The sequence below is a fragment of the Solanum pennellii genome, chromosome 2, assembly GCF_001406875.1.
Source record: "Solanum pennellii chromosome 2, SPENNV200".
In the NCBI taxonomy this organism is placed as follows: domain Eukaryota; kingdom Viridiplantae; phylum Streptophyta; class Magnoliopsida; order Solanales; family Solanaceae; genus Solanum; species Solanum pennellii.
The window spans coordinates 24,222,247-24,242,319 of NC_028638.1; the positions used below are offsets into that span (position 1 = coordinate 24,222,247).

Consider the following 20,073-nt stretch of genomic DNA (forward strand, 5'->3'; position numbering starts at 1 on the left):
TGTAATCCATTAGTCAGACTCCCAAGCGTGCAAGTCTATGCACATCCTTTGATAGTTCTTTCTTATCTTCCTCAAAATCGGCGGTTCTACCCATAAACAACCCGCTCAAGTATCAGTAACAACATTAGCCTTACCTGGGTGATAAAGAATACTCATGTCATAATCCTTTAATAATTCTAACTACCACTATTTTCTGAGATTAAGCTCTTCCTTAGTAAACACATACTGAAGGCTCTTGTGATTCATAAGCACATCCACATGAACACCGTAAAGATAATGGCACCATATCTTCAACAAAAATACCATGGAAGCCAACGTTAGATAATGGGTTGGGTAATTCCTCTCATGAACTTTCAACTGTCTAAAGGCATAAGCTATAACTTTTCCATGTTGCATTAATACAGAACCCAAATCAACTCTATACGCATCACAATATACAACAAACCCTTGTGTTCCTTCTAATAAGGTTAATACTAGCGAAGTAGTCAACCTCCCTTTCAATTCCTGAAAGCTTTTATCACAAGCTTCAGACCATTGAAACTTGATTGTTTTTAGAGTTAACTTTGTTAAAAGGGATGATATAGATGAGAACCCCTTTACGAACCTTCTATAATAGCTAGCCAAACCCGAGAAACTCCTAATATCAGTTGGAAATATGGTTCCAGGTCAATTCTTTATTGCATCGGTCAATTTTGAAGTTCCTGTATTTTATGAGTATTAAATTTAATCCCCTCTCCAAAAAAAATGTGAACGTAAGAATGCCACAAACTCGAGCCAAAACTCGCACTTAGTGAAATTGGCATACAACTCTCTATCTTTTAGAGTTTAGAGAATTATTCTGAGATGACAAACATGATCTTCTTCATTCCTCCAATAGATAAGTATGTCATCAATGAATACGATAACAAACATACCTAAGTAAGCTTTGAATAATCTATATATAAGATCCATGCATGTTGCAGATGCAATGGTTAAACCAAATGACATGACCAGAAACTTATAATGATCATAACGAGTCCTGAAGGTGTCTTTGGAATATCACATTCCGTTACTCTTAACTAGTGGTAGCAATATCTGAGATATATCTTAGAGAAACAAGCGGTACCTGAAGTTTGTAAAAAAATATCATTAATTCTAGGAAGAGGATATTTGTTCTTGATGGTAACCTTGTTCAATTGGCAACAATCTATACACATTCTAATGTAACCATCTTTATTTCTCACAAATATGACCATAGCGCCACAAGGTGAGACACTTGGACGAATAAATCCCTTATCAATGAGATCTTTCAACTACTCTTCAAGCTCTTTCAACTCTAATGGTACCATTCTATCTTGCGGAATAGATATATGATAAGTATCTAGAAGAATATTTATATTGAAGTCTATCTCTCTCAGGCAGGACTCCAGGTAGATCATCTGGAAAGACTTCTGGAAACTCTTTTACTTCTGAAACAAACTTAATCAAAGGTATCTCAACATTAGATTCATTAACTAGGACCATGTAATTGAAACGGCCCTTAGAAACTTACCTCCCTCATTAAGGTAGGAAATGAAACGACACTTAGGCACTGTTGAACTACTTTTTCACTCTAAGACTGGCTCATTTGGAAACCGAAACTTAACAACTCGAGTTCTACAATCAACTGAGGCATAACATGCATGAATCCAGTCCATACTAAGAATGACATCAAAATCTACCATAAGACGATGCATGCCATTTTGCATCAGTACATTGAATGTATGAGTATGAAAGTTGGAATGCTAACATAACTTAAGCTTGAAAGGAGTGACGAGAAACACTTACCTTGGCTCTGCTCAACTCAATATATATATATAAGGTATTAAAACACATGCGCTATAAATATAAATAAAACTTTAAAGCAACTGAAACAATCTTAGTTCATAAAAATAAAACAATAACAAACTTAACTTTACTAATTTAAAGTAGTATAACTTCTGTGGGATTCTCTTACCGATAACCATCACTGTGAGACTAAGTGATGATATAACGTTTTACCTGACACTGCCAAGGACCATCCTATACCTTGCCTTCGGTATGGGACCTTACTTAACTTAGTGAATCAACTAGCTTAACTTACGTGATCATCTGAAAAGTATGACCCGCTTACACCCATGATGGCAACATGGTTTACATAAGGACTTGAGTTAATATGAACTTTTATCCCCACATCGGTATCGGTGCTCTATACTACTCACAAAATATAATTTAGTTCATGCTTTGAAATTAAGTTCCTTTCTTTGGGTTGAGATAATTGCTCAATACTTAGCTTTAAAAGCTCTCTTGGAATCAACGCTTCCTTTCCTTGTTCAAAACTCTTTTGGGCAATCTTAGTTTCCTCTTAAATTAAATAAAAAAAACACATTTATAAAGTTTCTAGGGAATACTTAGTTCCCTTATATCTTTTCAGAAATGGACTCAACTCTTTACTCTTTGCTTAACTTGAAACTTTTGATCAGAATCAACTCTTTAGGGAATATTTAGTTCCCTTATACTTCTTTGAAGGAAAGATTTAAACTTTTACACTTTCTTTAACTCAAATCTTGAGCCTTAAACGAAGTTAAATCGTTTAAAAAAGGCTTTTTGAAACATTAAGAAACTTTAGTTTAACTTACTTCATAGTCTTAGACTTGACTTCTTAACTTGTTTGACTTTGATCCTAACTTTCCTTGAATTGAATTATAGATTAAAGGTTCACAAATCATGTTTATGGATGATTTCATGATATTTAGATGTACCTTAGAGTATTGGAATCGATCAGGAATTATAGGTACATCACTTAGGAACTGGTAAGAAGAGATGGGGCAAAAATGGGGCAAAAATGGGGTCTCCAGGCAACCCTGGCATTTTGAGGGGCGTGGGGCGCCAGAGGCTGTCCTGAGAGGATCTGGATGGCACGGCGAGCCAGAATCTGTCGGGCAGAACCTGCCTTGAGAGACTTTGACAGGTGCGGTTCCCCAGGGACTGTCAAACAGGATATTCATCTTTTCTTCTCCGTTTTCCAAATGTAAACCTTCTAAAATCCCATGGATCTTTCCCCAATCAATTAGGATTACTAATAACCTCAATACCCAATATATTAGACCCAAAATATCAACCCCGAAACATGAATCCAATTAACTAAAACATACTACAACTCATCCAACAAGAATTTAACCATTGTTCATCAAGAATTTCAATGTTTATCATTCAATCTATTCAAACTTCACTGAATTAAGAAAATTGGTGTGTGGGTGAACTAACCCAACACATAAAGATCTCACATACCTCAAAAGGGATCACCCTCGATTAATTCCACTCGCGAAACTTTAGCGTTCTTGATGGATTCTTGATCTTTCGCTCCTTTTCTCCTTCTCTTCTCTTTTCTCCCAAGCCCTAAGCGTTAATTGGTTTTCTAAAACTGACTTAAGGCTTATTTTTACTCCTAATAAACCCTTAAAACAAATTTGGAAATAATTGGGTGAAATGACTAGTTTACCCTTAACTAAAATTTGGATTAGGACCTTCCTTAACCCAACAACCCAACTTTCGATAGGCATATCTCCCTCATACGGTATAGAAATTGCAAAACTTGGTGGTGTTACAAAGATATCTCCAAGTGCTTTCCAACAATATAAAGAACTGGCTCTAACTCATCATGATCTAGAAGTTATGACCATTCGAAAATGACCAAAACTTACTTTCTTAACTTTGAAATTTTCTAGATTTTTCCTATTCTTTCCGAAAGTGATTATTTTTAGTTTCTTATCTTACTCTTGGCTATTACCAGTTAGGAGAGGTTACAATATCTCCCCCTTGGGAACATTCGTCCTCTAATGAGATTTTTACCACTATGCTCAGGATAGTAACATTAAGTTCCACATTTAATAGTCCAAAAGTATATAATAATCATGATTACTCATAGTTCATAAAGTACTAAGAAGAGAATCAATACCTTGATCCACATACTCTCCAGAATCAATGAGATGTGTATATCTCTTCTTCATATCCTCCTCAGCTTCCCAAGTTGCTTCTTCAACAAAGTGATTCCTCCAAAGGATTTTCATTGATGCAACTTCCTTTGCTCTCAAATTGCAAACTTGGCGATCAAAACTTTAAACCAGAATCTCTTTATATGATAAGATATCCTTAATTCCAACATTCTCAGTTGGTATTATCAATTATGGATCACCCATGCACTTTTTCAACATGGATACATGAAATACTGGATGAACCACTATTAATTCTGGTGGTAGCTCCAACTCATAAGCTACATTCCCAACTCTCTTGGATATTCTATAAGATGCAATATACCGGGGAAAAAGTTTCCCCTTCTTACAAAACCTCATAACCTCCTTCATGGGAGAAACCTTAAAATATACCCATTCGTCCACCTCAAACTCTAACGGCCTTCTCCTAACAAATGTGTAGGACTTTTAGCGACTCGGTGTTGTCTTCAACCTCTTTTGAATCACTTTCACTTTCTCCATAGCTTGGTGAACTATATATGGTCCTATCAACCATGCTTCACCAACTTTGAACCACCTAATAGGAGATTTTCATCTTCACCCATAAAGATCTTCGTATGGAGCCATTTGGATGTTTGAATGGTAGATATTGTTGTAAGAGAACTCAATGGGAGGTATGTGATCATCCCAATTCCCTTTGAAATTAATCACAAAAGATCTAAACATATCTTCTAAGGTTGGGATAGTACACTCTCCTTGTCCATCCGTCTGAGGATGAAAAGAAGTACTTAAGTTCACCTTCGAAGCCAAACCTTTCTTGAAAGACTTCCAGAACCAAGAAGTAAATTGTGCACTTCTATCTGAAATAATGGAGGCTGGGACTCCATGAAGTCATACTACTTATTCAATGTACAATTTAGCATAATCCTCGGTCGAATGGTTAGTTTTTACCGGCAAAGAGTGGGCTGATTTTTTCATTCAATCGACAATCACACGAATTGAATCATGTTGTCTGTGGGACCTTGGAAAGCCTGTGATGAAGTCTATATTAATCATCTCCCACTTCCATACCGGAAATTCTATATTCTAGGCTAAGCTCCATGTTTTTGGTGCTCTACTTTCACTTGTTGTCAATTCAGGCACTTGGCAACAAACTCAACAATGTCAATCTTCATACCTTCCCACCGATATACTTCTCCAAAATTGCGGTACATCTTAGTGGAACCCGGATGAATGGAATATCTGGAGCAATGAGCCTCCTCCAGTATCCTCTCTTGGAGTCCATCCACCCTAGGTACACACAACCTACCTTTTTGGTGCTCTACTTTCACTTGTTGTCAATTCAGGCACTTGGCAACAAACTCAACAATGTCCATCTTCATACCTTCCCACCGATATACTTCTCCCAAATTGCGGTACATCTTAGTGGAACCCGGATGAATGGAATATCTGGAGCAATGAGCCTCCTCCAGTATCCTCTCTTGGAGTCCATCCACCCTAGGTACACACAACCTACCTTTGTACATTAGCACACTATTTCCCCTTTATTCAAAAGTCAATACTTGCTTATGAAGATTCACCTCCAAATCAAGAAAAATGGGGTCTTGGTCTTGATTTTCTTTCACCTCAAACACTAGTGATGATTCAGCCCCAGTAGTCACCACTATCTCTCCTTTTGTGGAATCCATAAGTTTGAATCCCAGTCTTGCAAGTCTGTGCACATCTTTAGCTAACTCCCTTTTTTATTCCTCAACATGGGCCTTACTTCCTATGGATAACCTACTTAAGGCATCAGCAACCACATTAGACATACCTGGGAGGTAAAGTACTCATGTCATAATCCTTGAGTAGTTCTAACTACCTCATTTGTCTAAGATTGAGCCCCTTCTAGGGGAACACATATTGTAGGCTCTTGTGGTAAGTGAGTATATCAACATGAATACCGTACAAACAGTAACCCTATATCTTGAAGGCGAAAACCACAATAGCCAACTCTAAGTCATGGGTTGGGTAGTTCTTCTCATGAACTTTGAATTGTCTGGAGAATAAGCTATGACCTTGCCTTTTTGCATTTACACAACACTAGTCAACTCTTGATGCATCAAAGTACACTACAAAACCTTCAGTACCCTTCGATAAGGTCAAAATTAGAGCAGTAGTCAACCTCTTTTTCAATTCCTAAACGCTTTTTTCACAATCTTCAGAGCATTGAAACTTTACAGTCTTTTGAGTCAACTTGGTCAACGGAGACGAGATAGATGAAAATCCTTCAACAAACCTTCTATAGTATCTATACAAACCCAAGAAACTCCTGATATTGATTGGAGACGTGGGTCTAAGCCAACTCTGAACCACTTCTATCTTTTGGGTATCGACTTTTATCCCCTTACCGGAAACTATATGGCCCAAGCATGCCACAAACATAAGACAAAACTCACATTTAGAGAACTTGTCATATAGTTCCTTTTATTTCAAAGTTTGAAGTAATATCTTGAGCTGACTATCATGATCTTCTTCATTCCTTGAATAGATTAGTATGTCATGAATGAAGACGATAACAAACATATCAAATAAACACTTGAAGAATCTGTTCATCAGATCCATGAATGTTGTTGGTCAATTTTTTAACCCAAAAGACATAACCAAAAACTCATAATTCCCATATATGGTTCTAAAGGTTGTCTTTGACATGTCACATTCTCTAACTCTTAAGTGATGGTAGCAGATCTGAGATTAATTTTCGAGAAGCAAGAAGCACCCTGAAGCTGGTCAAAAAGATCATCTATCCTTGGAAGAGGATACTTATTATTGATTGTCACCTTATTCAATTGGTGGTAGTCTATATACATCCTAAGGAAACCATCCTTCTTTCTCACGAATAAGACCGGAGCACCCCAAGGCGAGACACTTGGTCGAATAAAACCTTTATCTAACAGATCTTTCAGCTGCTCTTTCAACTCTTTTAAGTATGTTGGTTTCATTATATATGGTGGAATAGAGATAGGATGAGTATCTGGAATGATATCTATCCCGAAGTTTATATCTCTCAGGAGGAAATCCAAGTAGATCATCAAGAAAAACTTCTGGAAACTCTTTTACGATAGGAACTGACTAAATGGAAGGTAACTCAACACTTGAGTCATTTACTCGGACTAAGTGATAGATACACCCCATTGAAAATAACATCCTCGCCTTAAGGTACAAAATAAAATGACCCTTAGGAACTGCCGAACTACTACTCCACTCTATGAATGCCTCATTATGAAATTGAAACTTGACAACTCGAGTTCTACAATCTATTGACGCATAACAAGCATGGAGACAGTCCATTCCTAGATGACATCAAAATCTACCATGTCCAACTCCACTAGGTTAGTCATGGTGTTCTTGTGATTGATAGAGATAGGACAATCACGATAGACTCTTTTTCATCTAGAATATACTCTCCAATAGGAGTAGAAACACAGAAGAGTTCACAAAGTTTCTCTGGAAGAATCTCAAACTAATTTGCAACACAGGGAGTTACAAAAGATAAACTTGCTCCTGGGTGTAACAAAGCATAAACATCAAAAGTAAAGACTTTGCTCATACCCGTGACAACATCTGGCGAATTTTCTTGCTTTTGGTGGCTAGTGATTGCATAGAGACTGTTTGACCCTCTGCCAGTACCAGAAGTGGCTCCTCTAGGCGCCGCCCTGTCTAGGGTAGCAACTGATGAAGACAGAGCTTCGTTACCAGGATTTCCACTACCTTGCCTGCTCTTTGGGCACTTCTTCATGAAGTGTCCCTCATGAAAACACCTATAGAAATATGACTGGCCATCGCGATATTTTCCCGGGTTTTGCCTACCACACCTACCAAATGCAGGAGCCCGACTATCTTCTTGTGCAACACTACCTTGAGACTGTATTGGCCTAGCCTTAATGTTCTGCGAATTCTGGCCATTATACTCAACTTTTTTTCTGGGTGTAGGTGCACTAGTTTAGATGATGGTGCATGCCCTTTCTGTTTCTGAAATTGTGGTCGACTTGAACCACCCTTTTATTTACTAAACTCATTCCCAGTCTTAATTTTTTTTGTTTCTGTACTCCTGTATGTCCTAAGCTTCTCTTCCTCTACCTGCTGCACATAGAAAATTAACCTTGAAATGTCCATGTCTCCAACCAGCATTGCATCTCTGCCTTCTTTGCTAGATGTACGACCCAAACAAGCAACAAACAAACTCATTATGCTCCTCATATGTTTAACCATCTGTAGGAGCATAGCGAGACAATTGGCTGAACTTCAACCCATATTCATGAACACTTAAGGGGAACATCACATTGACTTTGAAGCATCTTCATAGTACTGGCATTTTTAGATGTGGTTCGGTTATTCCTATTTATCTCTATCTATTGGTGGGGAGTCTTGTTTCAGAGTAACGAAACTCCCATACCTTTGCTTCCTTCTGTTTTGAGGGAAAGAACTGCCCCAAGAAAGTCTCTTCGAAATAAGCCCATCTTGGATGTGGTGCATTCTCATCTCCGCCCTCCTTCTACTTGTCAAACCAAGTCCTAGCCACATTCTTCAGTTGATAAGAAGCTACCTCAACCCTTTCCATATCAACCACAAGCATCACATTAAACACCTTCTTCAACTCTTCCAAAAAGTTTTCCGGATCCTTAGTAGTGCTCGAATTGGCGAAACTGGGAGGATTCATTCTCAGGAACACATGAATCCTCGAGATGTCAGCCTATTCCTATCAAACTCCTCTCTGTTGACAAACCTGGTTAGTCATCATTTGGCTTAGCATCAAGATAGTCTCACAGAACTCAGAATTGGTGACCTCTCATTGAGGTTACACGTTTGGTGCAATAGGTACCTCCGACTCCTCTACATTTCTTCTCGCTGGATGACCTCTGACTGTTCTTCATGGAGGCATGATGATCTGAAACACGCGCAAGCATGAATTAAAGAGAGACTTTTTAGAGATAAATTGTAACGCACGAAAAAGTAAGATGAAGGAAGTGAGAAATTCCTAAATGTCGCAACTTCCTAATCATAGATGTGGCGCGCTTCACACCAATGACTAAAACTCTATGGACGCGGCTTCATAAACTCCCTAGGACTCTTGAACCTTGTGCTCGGATATTATGTTTGTCACGCCCCGAACCTACACCTTCGACGTATCCGACACCCAATGACCATTGCTAACCTTCAGCAAACCCTTGGTCTGGATTACTGAACTCACTAGAATACTTAACCCAATATTAAAACAAGAACATCTTCATAAATAACTCAATTTACCGTCTTGGCCAAAATGTCACTTTAGTCTCAAATATAATATCTGAAATAAAAGAGACTCAAATGGAATACTAACTATCCATCTGTGAAGCCTCAAAAAATACTATGATGAATGTCGGAACAGACCCCAAAATATTCTGAAATCTAAAGACTGGAAAGCATAAAAAGGATACTCCGAAATGCAAAGAGACTCACCAGTGACTCGCAGTGCTCAAACTGGATCAACAGTGTGCTGAATTTTGATCCCGGTTACGTGCGTCTGCATCATAATACGATGTAGGCCAACTCGCATCAGTATATCTAATGTACGAGTATGCGAGTTAGAATGCTAACCTAACTTAATCTTGAAAGGAATGAGGAGAAACACTTACCTTGGATCTACTCAACTCGTGGAGACTCAACTCAATATAAATAAGGAAATAAAAACATGCGCTATAAATATAAATAAAACAAAAGCAACTAAAACAATCTTAGCTCATTAAAATAAAACAATAACGAACTTAACTTTACTCATTTAAAGTAGTATAAATTCTCTGGGAGATTCTCAAACCGACAACCATCACTGTGAACATAAGTGATGATACAAAGTTTTACCTCACGCTGCCAAGGACCATCCTATACTTAACTTAACTTTACTGGTTCTTACTTAACTTAGTAGATCCATTATCTTAACTTTCGTGATCATCTGAAAAGTATGACCCGTTAACACACATGATGACTACATGGTTTACATGAGGTCTTGAGTTAATATAAACTCTTATCCCCACATCGGTGCTCTATACTACTCACAAAATATACTCTAGCTCATGCTTTTAAAATACCTTCATTTCTTTGGGTTAAGATAATTGCTCAACACTGAGCTTTAAAAGCTCTCTTGGAATCAATGTTCCCTTTTCGTGTTCAAAAATCTTTTGGGATATCTTAGTTTCCTCTTAACTTAAATGGAAAAAAATTTATAAACTTTATAGGGAATACTTAGTTCCCTTATATCTTTTGACAAATGGACTCAACTCTTTACTCTTTGATTGACTTGAAACTTTTGATCTTAATCAACTCTTTAGGAAATACATAATTCCCTTATACTTCTTTAAATGAAAGATTTCAACTTTTACTCATTTATTTAACTTGAAGACTGATCCTTAAAACGAAGTTAAGATGTTTAAATAAGGCTCTTAGAAACTTTACTTTAACTTACTTCATAGCTTTAGACTTGACTTCTTCACTTCGTTGAATTTAATCCTAACTTTCCGTATGTTGAATTATGGATTAAAGGTTCATGATTCATGTTTATACATGATTTCATGATGTTTAGATGTAACTTAGAGCATTGGAAATTATTAGGAATTATAGGTACATCACTTAAGAACTGGTAAAAAGAGATGGGGCAAAAATAGTGTCTCCAGTAAACCCTAGTGCTCTGAGGGTGGCGGAGCGCCAGAGCCTGACCGACAGAGGCTGTCTTGAGAAGCTTTGACAAGCGCGGCGTACCAGCCCATGACAGACACAGCCTTCCCTAAGGGGCATTGGCAACCGTGGCACCCCAGGGCCTGTCAGTCTTTTCTTCTCCGTTTGTTAACTCTAAACCTTCTAAACTCTCATTGATCATTCACCAATCACTTAGGATCACTAATAAACTCAATAGCCAATAGATTAGACTCATAAATCTACCCGGAAACAATAATCCAATCAACTAAAACATACTACAACTCATCCAACAAGAATTTAACCATTGTTCATCAAGAATTTCAATGTTCATCATTCAATCTATTCAAACTTCGCTGAATTGAACAAATTAGTGTGTGGGTGAACTATCCAAACACAGAAAGATATCACATACGTCAATAGGCATCACCCCCGACGAATTCCACTCGCGAAATCTTAACGTTCTTGATGGATTCTAGATTTTTTCTCTCCTTTTCTCCTTCTCTTCTCTTTTCTCCCAATCCCTAAGCGTAAATTGGTTTTCTAAAACTAAATTAAGTCTTATTTTACTCCTAATGAACCCTTAAAACAAATTTGGAAATAGTTGGGTGAAATGACAAGCTTACCCTTACTAAAATCTGGATTGGGACCTTCCTCAACCCAACGTCCCAACTTCCGATAGGCATATCTCCCTAATACGATATCGAAAATGCACAAACTTTGCAGTGTTGGAAATATCTCTCCAAGGGATTTCCAACCATATAAAGAACTGTCTGTAAATCATCCTGAGGTAGAAGTTATGGCTGTTTGAAATGATCAAAACTCACTTTCTTAACTCGGGAAATTTTCCAAAATTTCACTGTTCTTTCTAAAATTGATTATTTTTAGTTTCATAGCTTATTCTTGGCTATTAGTAGTTTCGAGATGTTACAGTTCATTGGAGAAAGTAGAATTTTTTTTAAGGTGTTTTATGTATGATTTATGTGTATTTCTTGATGTTTCAGCATTTAAGGGCATTTATACAGTAATAGCCATTTTTTAGCATTTACGAAAAAAGAAATAAAGTTTTGATCTGTTATACGTAACGATATTCTAACTTCATTGGTGCAATGCAAAAATTTTTTGAGGTTTTTTTAGTATTTATGTGTGGTTCTTGATTTTTTTGGTCATTTTTGGTTAGTTACGAAAAAAAGTAAACTTTTGTCCTCTTATTTGGTACGATATTCTAAAGTCATCGGTGCAAGTCAAAAGTTAGTTGAGGTTTATTTTATATTGTTTGTGTGTTTTTTATTTTTTCATCTATTTTGGGGCATTTACGTAATATTCGATCATTTTCAGATAGTTACGAATCAAAGTAAACTTTTGTTCTTTTATTCATAACGATATTATAAGGTCATTGGTTCAAGTGGAAATGTTTTTAGGCTTTTTTGTACTGCTTATGTGTGTTCCTTAATTTTTGGCCATTTTAGAGAATTCACGTAATATTCATCCATTTACGAGCAGTTACAAAAAGAGAAAATTTTTGTTCTGTTATTCCTCACGATATTCTAAGGTTATTGGTGCAAGTCAAATAAAAATTTGAGGCGTTTTTGTACTATTTATGTGTGTTTCATGACTTTTCGACCATTTTAAGACATTTACGTGATATTCAACTATTTTCAGGTGATTACGAAAAGAAGTGAAGTACGTTTTGTTATTCATCACGATATTCTAAGGTCACTGGTGGAAGTCTAAAAATTTTTGAGAGATTTTTTATATTGTGTACATCTGTTTCTTGATTTTTCGGCCATTTTGGAGCATTTTCGTAATATTAAAGCATTTTTGGGTAATTACAAAAAGAAGTAAGGAATTGTTGTTGTTATTTGACATGTTATTCTAAGATCATTAGTGCAAATCGAATTTTTTGTGGCATTTTTTGTAGTGTTTGTGTCTTTCATTATTTTTTGGTTAATTTGGGGGCATTTATGTAATATTCAGCCATTTTTGGGCCGTTACAAAAAGAAATAAAATTTTGTTACGTTATTCTTCACAATATTCTAAGGTTACTAGTGCAAGTCAAAAAAATAATTGAAGCATTATTTGTACTGTTTCTTTGTATTTAGTGGGTTTTTTGGCAATTTAGGGAATTTCTGTAATATTATGCCATTTTCGAGCAGTTACGAAAAAAGTAAGGTTTTGTGCTGTCATTTTTTCAGAATATTCTTAGGTCATTGATCCAAGATGAAATTTTTTTATGCATCTTTTTATTGTTAATGTTTATTTCTTATGTTTTCGGTTATTTTAGGATATTTACGTAATATTTGGCCATTTTTGAGCAGTTACGACAAGAAGTAAAATTTTGTTCTATTACTCGTTACGATATTCTAAGATCATCGGTGGTGCTAGTAAAAAAAATTGAGGCATTTTTTGTATTGTTTATATGTGTTTCTAGATCATTCGGCCATTTTGAAGTATTTACATTGTATATGACTATTTTCTCCTGTTACAAAAAGAAGTAAAGTTTTGTTCTATTATTTATCACGATATTCTAAAATCATCGGTGCAAGTTAAAGTTTTTTTGAGATGTTTTATTGTATTGTTTATGTGTGTTTCTTGATTTTTCGGCCATTTTGAGAAATTTACGTAATATTCAGCAATTTTTCGGGCAGTTACAAATGAAGTAAAGTTTCGTTCTATTATTCTTCATGATATCCTAAGATCATTGGTGAAAGTTCAAAAAAAAAAATTTTTTTTAGGGGGGGGGGGTTGTACTGTTTATGTGTGTTCCTTTATTTTTCGGTCACTTTAGGGGATTTACATAATATTTCACCAGCTTTTGAGAAGTTACAAAAGAAGTAAAGTTTTTTTTATGGTATTTGTCACAATAATCTAAGTTTATGGTGCAAGTAAAAAAATTGAGATGTTTTATGTATTGTTTGTGTATTACTTTATTTTTTGGAAATTTAGGAGCATTTACGTAATATTCGGTCATTTTTAGGAAGTTACAAAATGAAGTAAAGTTTTTTTCTGTTATTTGTCACAAAATTATAAGGTCATTGGTGTAAGTCCAAATTCATTTTGAGGTGTTTTTTGTACTGTTTATGTGTGTTTCTTGATTTTTCGGCCATATGAGACCTTCACAAAATATTCTTTCATAAACAGGCAGTTATGAAAAGATGTAAATATTTTTCTGTTATTCATCACAATATTCTAAGGTCATTGGTGCGAGTTTAAATTTTTTTGTGACGTCTTTTTTATGTGTGTTTCTTGACATGTCAACCATTTTTAGCATTTACGTAATATTATGCAATTTTCAAGAAGTTACGAAAAGAAGTAAAAGTTTTATTCCATTATTCGTCATGATATTCTAAGGTCATCGGGGCAAATCGATATTTTTTGAGGTATTTTTTTTCTATTTATGTGTGTTTATTAATTTTTAGTCATTTGGGACATTTACGTAATATTCGGGTATTTTGGGCAGTTACAATAAGAAGTAAATTATTGTTTTGTTATTCGTTAGGATATTCTAAGATCATTGGTGCAAGTCAAAAAATATTTATGGAATTTTTGGATCTTGTATGTCTATTTCTATATTTTGCAGTCATGTAGGAGAATTTACGTAATATTCTGTCATTTCGAACACTTACGAAAAAGAATCAAAGTTTTGATCTATTATTCGTCACAATATTCTAAGTTCATTGGTTCAAGAAGAAATTTTTTTGAGGAGCTTTTTGTAATGATTATGTTTGTTTCTTTATTTTTGGGCATTTTAGGCATTTACATGATATTCGATCATTAGGCAATTACGAAAAGAAGTGAAGTTGTTTTGTTCTGTTATTCGTCACAATATTCTAAGGTCATATGAGCAAGTCAAAAAAATTTGAGGCATTTTTTGTATTGTTTATGCTTGTTTCTTGATTTTTCGGTCATTTTGCGCATTTAGGGAATATTTGGCAGTTATGAAAGAAGTAAAATTTTGTTCTATTATTTGTCACGATATTTTAAGGTCATTGGTGCAAGTCAAAAAAAATTTGAGGTGTTTTTGTACCTTTTATGTATGTTTATTTATTATTCGACCATATTGGGCATTTATATAACATTCGGCCATTTTTAGGTTGTTACAAAAAGATGTAAAGTTCTTTTGTGTTATTCGTCATGATATTCTATGGTCCTAGGTGCACGTCAAAAAATTTTTGAAACGGTTTTTTTTATTGTTAATGTGTGTTCCTTGATTTTTCGACCATTTTGGGGAATTTATGAAATATTTGGCCATTCTTGGGATGTTACAAAAAGAAGTAAAATTTTGTTCTATTATTCGTCACAATATGCTAAAGTCATCACTGAAAGTCGAAAAAATTTGAGGCACTTTTTGTACAATTTATGTGTGTTTCTGGATTTTTAGCTATTTTAGGGCATTTATGTAATGTTCAGCCATATTTGGGAAGTTATGAATAGAAGTGAAGTTTTGTTGTATTATTCCTAACTATATTTTAAGGCCACTGGTGCAAGTGAAAATTTGTTGAGGCTTTTTTTTATTGTTTATGTTTTGTTTCTCGACTCTTTAGCCATTTTGGGTTATTTATGTATTATTCGGCTGTTTTCAGGTAGTTTTGAAAAGAAGGTACGTCTTGTTCTATTATTTGTACCGATATTCTAAGGTCATTGGTGCTAGTCAAAAAATTTTGAGATGTTTTTGGTATTGGTTATGTGTTTTTCTTGATTTTTCAGCTATTTAGGGACATCTACGTAATATTCAACAATTTTTGAGCAGTTACGAAAAGAAGTAAATTTTTGTTAAATTATTCGTGATGATATTCTAATCATTACTGCTAGTCGAATTTTCTATGATGTGTTTTTGTATTGTTTTATGTGTGTTTCTTGATTTTTTTTGTCATTTTGGGGCATTTATGTAAAATTCGGTCATTTTGGGCAATAACGATGCGGAGTGAAATATTGTTCTGATATTTGTCACAATATTCTAAGGTATCGGTGCAAGTAAAAGAAGTTTAAGGTTTTTTATATATTTAGATGTGTTCTTGATTTTTTTCCTGGCATTTTTGCGCATTTACATAATATTTGGTCATTTTCAGGTAGTTATGAACAGAAGTAAAGTTTAAATATGTTATTTGTAATGATATTTTAAGGATATTTGTGTAAGTCAAAAAATTTTAAGGGGTCTTTTTATGTTTCGGCCATTTTTGGGTATTTACATAATATTTGACAATTTTCAGACAGTTACAAAAAACAGTAAATTTTGTTCTGTTATTCATCACGATATTCTTATGTTATTGGTTCAAGTTTTAAAAAATTGAGGCGTTTTTTTTTTGTTTTTTTATATGTTCCTAGTTTTTTTGGTCATTCGGGGGCATAAACTTAATATTTGGTCATTTTCGAGGAGTTACGAGAAGAAGCTCATTTTTGTTTTGTTACTTGCACAATATTATAAGTTCATTGATGTAAGTCAGAAAATATTTGAGGCGTTTTTTATATAGTTTATGTGTGTTTCTTAATTTTTCGGGTGTTTGGAGGAATTTACGTAATATTAGTCAATTTCCAGGCAATTACAAAAAGAAGTAAAGTTCTATTCTAGTATTCGTCATTATATTCTAAGGTCATCGGTGCAAGTCAAAATAAATTGAGGCGTTTTTTTGTACTGCTTGCATCTGTTTCTTGATTTTTCATTTATTTTTGGGCATTTACGTAATATTTACACATTTTCTGGCAATTACTAAAATAAGTGAAGTTCTATTCTGTTATTCATGATATTCTAAAATTATTGGTGAAAGTCAACAAATTTTGAGGCTTTTGTTATACTGTTTATGTGTATTTCTTTATTTTTCTGCCATTTGGGCATATACATAATATTCAGTCATTTTTCGGACAGTTTCAAAAAGAAGTAAAGTTTTGCTCTGTTGTTTGTCACGATATTCTAAGGTTATTGGTGCAAGTCAAAAGTTTTAAGGCATTTATGTACTGTTTATGTGTTTTACTTGATTTTTTTTGCCATTTAGGGGCATTTACGTAATATTCGGCCATTTTGGGGCAGTGACGAAAAAGAAGTAAACTTCTCTTCTGTAATTCATCACGATATTCTAAATTCATACGTGCAAGACATAATTTATTTGAGGCGTTTTTAAAGCTTTATGTTTGTGTTTTGATTTTTCGGCCATTGTAGGGTATTTTACGTAATATTCGGTCATTTTCGCATAGTTACAAAAAGAAGTATAGTTTTTTCTATTATTTATCACAATACTCTAAGGTAATTTGTGCAAGTCAAATTTTTTTGAGGTGTTTTTTTGTACTTTATATGTGTGTTTCTTCATTTTCATCCATATTGGGCATTTACATAATATGCCATTTTAATGCAGTTACGAAATAATGTAAGTTTTTTATAGTTATTGGTAGGGATATTCTAGGGTCCTAGGTGCACGTCGAAATTCTTTGAGACATTTTTTTAAATTGTTTATGTGTGTTTCTTGATTTCGACCATTTTAGGGCATTTATGAAATATTCGGTCATTTTTAGGATGTTACTGAAAGAAGTAAAATTTTATTCTATTATTTGTCACGATATTGTTAGGTCACTGGTTAAAGTCAAAAAAAATTGAGGCGTTTTTGGTATATTTTATATGTGTTTCTTGATTTTTGGCTATTTTGAGGCATTTACGTAATGTTTAGCCATTTTTCGGGCAGTTACGACACAAAAGTGAAGTTTTGTTTTGTTACTCCTCATGATATTTTAAGGTCATTGGTGCAAGTCAAAATTTTTGAGGACTTTTTTGTATTATTTATGTGTGTTTCTTGACTCTTACCCTCTTTAGAACGTTTATGCAATATTCAGCCATTTTCGGGTAGTTTTGAAAAGAAGGTACATTTCGTTCTGTTATTCGTCACAATATTCTAAGGTAATTGGTGCTAGTAAAAAAATTGATGTGTTTTTTACTGGTTATGTATGTTTCTTGATTTTTTGACTACTTAGGGTCATTTACCTAATATTCGGCTATTTTTCTGGGCAGTTACGAAAAGAAGTAAAGTTTTGTTTTGTCATTCGTGATGATATTCTAAGGGCATTAGTGCTAGTTGAAAATTTTTTGGGGTGTTTTTTTGTATTATTTATGTGTGTGTTTCTCTATTTTTCGGTCATTTTGGGCACTTACATAATATTCGACCATTTCGGGCAGTAATGATACGAAGTGAAGTTTTGTTCTATTACTCGTCGCATTATTCAAAGGTCATCGGTGCAAGTCAGAATTTTTAGAGGTTTTTTATGCTATTTAGATGTGTTTCTTGATTTGGTTTTCTTGCATTTTTGAGCATTTACGTAATATTTGGTTATTTTCGGTCACTTATGAAAAGAAGTATAGTTTTGTTCTGTTATTTGTCACGATATTCTAGGGTCATGGGCCAAGTCATAATTTTATTATGGCATTTTTTTTATTGTTCATATGTGTCTCTTTATTCTTTTAAAGGATTTCCCCACTTGGAAAGAAATTGATTTCCGCACTCGGAAAGAAATTGTTAGCCAATCGATGTAGTGCCTTCTTTTGATTGGATGTTGCATCTTCTGGATGAATTCCAGTCTCCAGTTACTTTTTTATATCATATTACCAAGGCTTTCCGTCTGGTTCTACTTCGATGTGCGAGCAATGAGCGGGTTGTTCATTTAAATCTATCTCCAAAGGATTAATGTAATTCTGATCTAGATGCTTGATCATAGAGGAAATAGTGGAAAGAGAATCAGCAAATTCATTTTGCAACCTTGGAGTGTGCATAAACTCTATCTTCCGAAACCATTTGTACAAACTTTGCACGAGTTGTACATATGGTACAACTTTGGATTTTTCATGGCTCATTCCCCTTGAACCTGGTAGATTAACAAGCCCGAATCTACCATTACCAATAACTCTTAGACTTTCATATCAATAGCTAACATTATGCCAAGAATGCAAGCTTCGTACTCCGCCATATTATTGGTGCAATGAAATCGAAGTTTAGCCGCCACTGAATAAAGTTGACCAGATTCCGATATTAGAGCCGCTCCAATTCCAGCTCCATTATAATTATCCGTTCTATCAAAGAATAATCTCCAACCAGGGTATAACTCAGAAATGCTTTCTCCTATGATCAATACATCTTCGTCACGGAAGTATGTTTTGAGCGGTTCATACTATTCATCAATTGGATTTTCCGCAAGATGATCGGACAATGCTTGTCCTTTTACCGTTCTTTGAGTAACACTCACAATGTCAAACTCGCTTAGAAGCATCTGCCATTTTGCCAATTTTCCGGTCGGCATAGCTTTCTGGATAGTATACTTCAATGGATCCATCTTGGAAATAAGATATATAGTACCGAGCCTCATATGGAGTAAACTTCTTGCTAAGATAGTATATTGCCCATTCCTTCTTTCCAGTTTCATCATGTTATCCTAATGTACACCGAATGCATTCTCTGAGATAGAAAAGTATAGTGACAATGAACTTCCTTCTCGTGGAGATAGCAATACTGTTGGATTTTTCAAATATTCGTTTATAGTATCAAAATATTTTTCACACTCTTCGTTTCACACCGTCAGTGCCTGTTTTTGAAACAACTTAAAGATAGGCTCGCAAACCATACTGGATTGAGCTATAGATTGACTGATGTAGTTCAATCTTCCAAGGAAACTCATACCTTCTTTCTTAGTCTTCGGAGGGGGTAAATCTTGAATCTCCTTGACTTCGGTTGGATCAAGCTCAATGCCTCTTCTACTGACTATGAAACCTAATAATTTACCAGCTGTTACTCTAAAAGCACATTTAGCAGGATTCAACATCATGTTTTATTGACGCAACTGATCAAAGAACTTTCTCAAATCGGTCAAGTGATATGAACTCTCGCGGACTTGATAATTACGTCATCCACATATACTTCAATCTCCTTAAGGATGATGTAATGAAAGATATTTGTCATGCCTCTCATGTATGTAGCTCTAGCATTCTTAAGACCAAATGACATTACTCGGTCATGATAAACACCACAAGGTATAATGAAAACTGTATTTTCAGCATCTCTTTCATCAATCAAAATTTGATGATAACCTGTAAAGCAATCCAAAAATGATTGTGTTTCATGCTTAGCAAAGTTATCTATGAGAATGTGGATATTCAGCAATGGAAAATTTTCTTTAGGACTGGCTTTATTGAGGCACTGGAACAATATTTTCTAACCAAGTTGGATACTTAGTAACCTCCACAACATCGGAAAAGGGCCTAAAATGCCCTCGAAGTATTGGAAATGGTACAAAATTACCCGCCATCCACCTATTGGATCCAAAATACCCTTCCCACCTACCTATTGGCTCCAAAATACCCTTGTCATCCTCCTTAGGCTTCAAAATTGACCACTTATTTAACGGTTTTAAATTTAAACTATTTTAATAT

General features: G+C 34.9%; 1 protein-coding gene across 1 annotated transcript; it reads right to left on the minus strand.

The window, feature by feature from the left end:
* Positions 1-18,255: 18,255 nt before the first annotated feature.
* Positions 18,256-18,980, minus strand: LOC114075979. The gene is made up of 3 exons (XM_027914155.1): positions 18,873-18,980; positions 18,583-18,818; positions 18,256-18,538 (listed from the first exon to the last, which is right to left on the minus strand). The coding sequence occupies exons 1-3, from the start codon at positions 18,978-18,980 to the stop codon at positions 18,256-18,258; spliced, it is 627 nt and encodes a 208-aa protein (XP_027769956.1).
* Between the last annotated feature and the right edge of the window lie 1,093 nt (positions 18,981-20,073).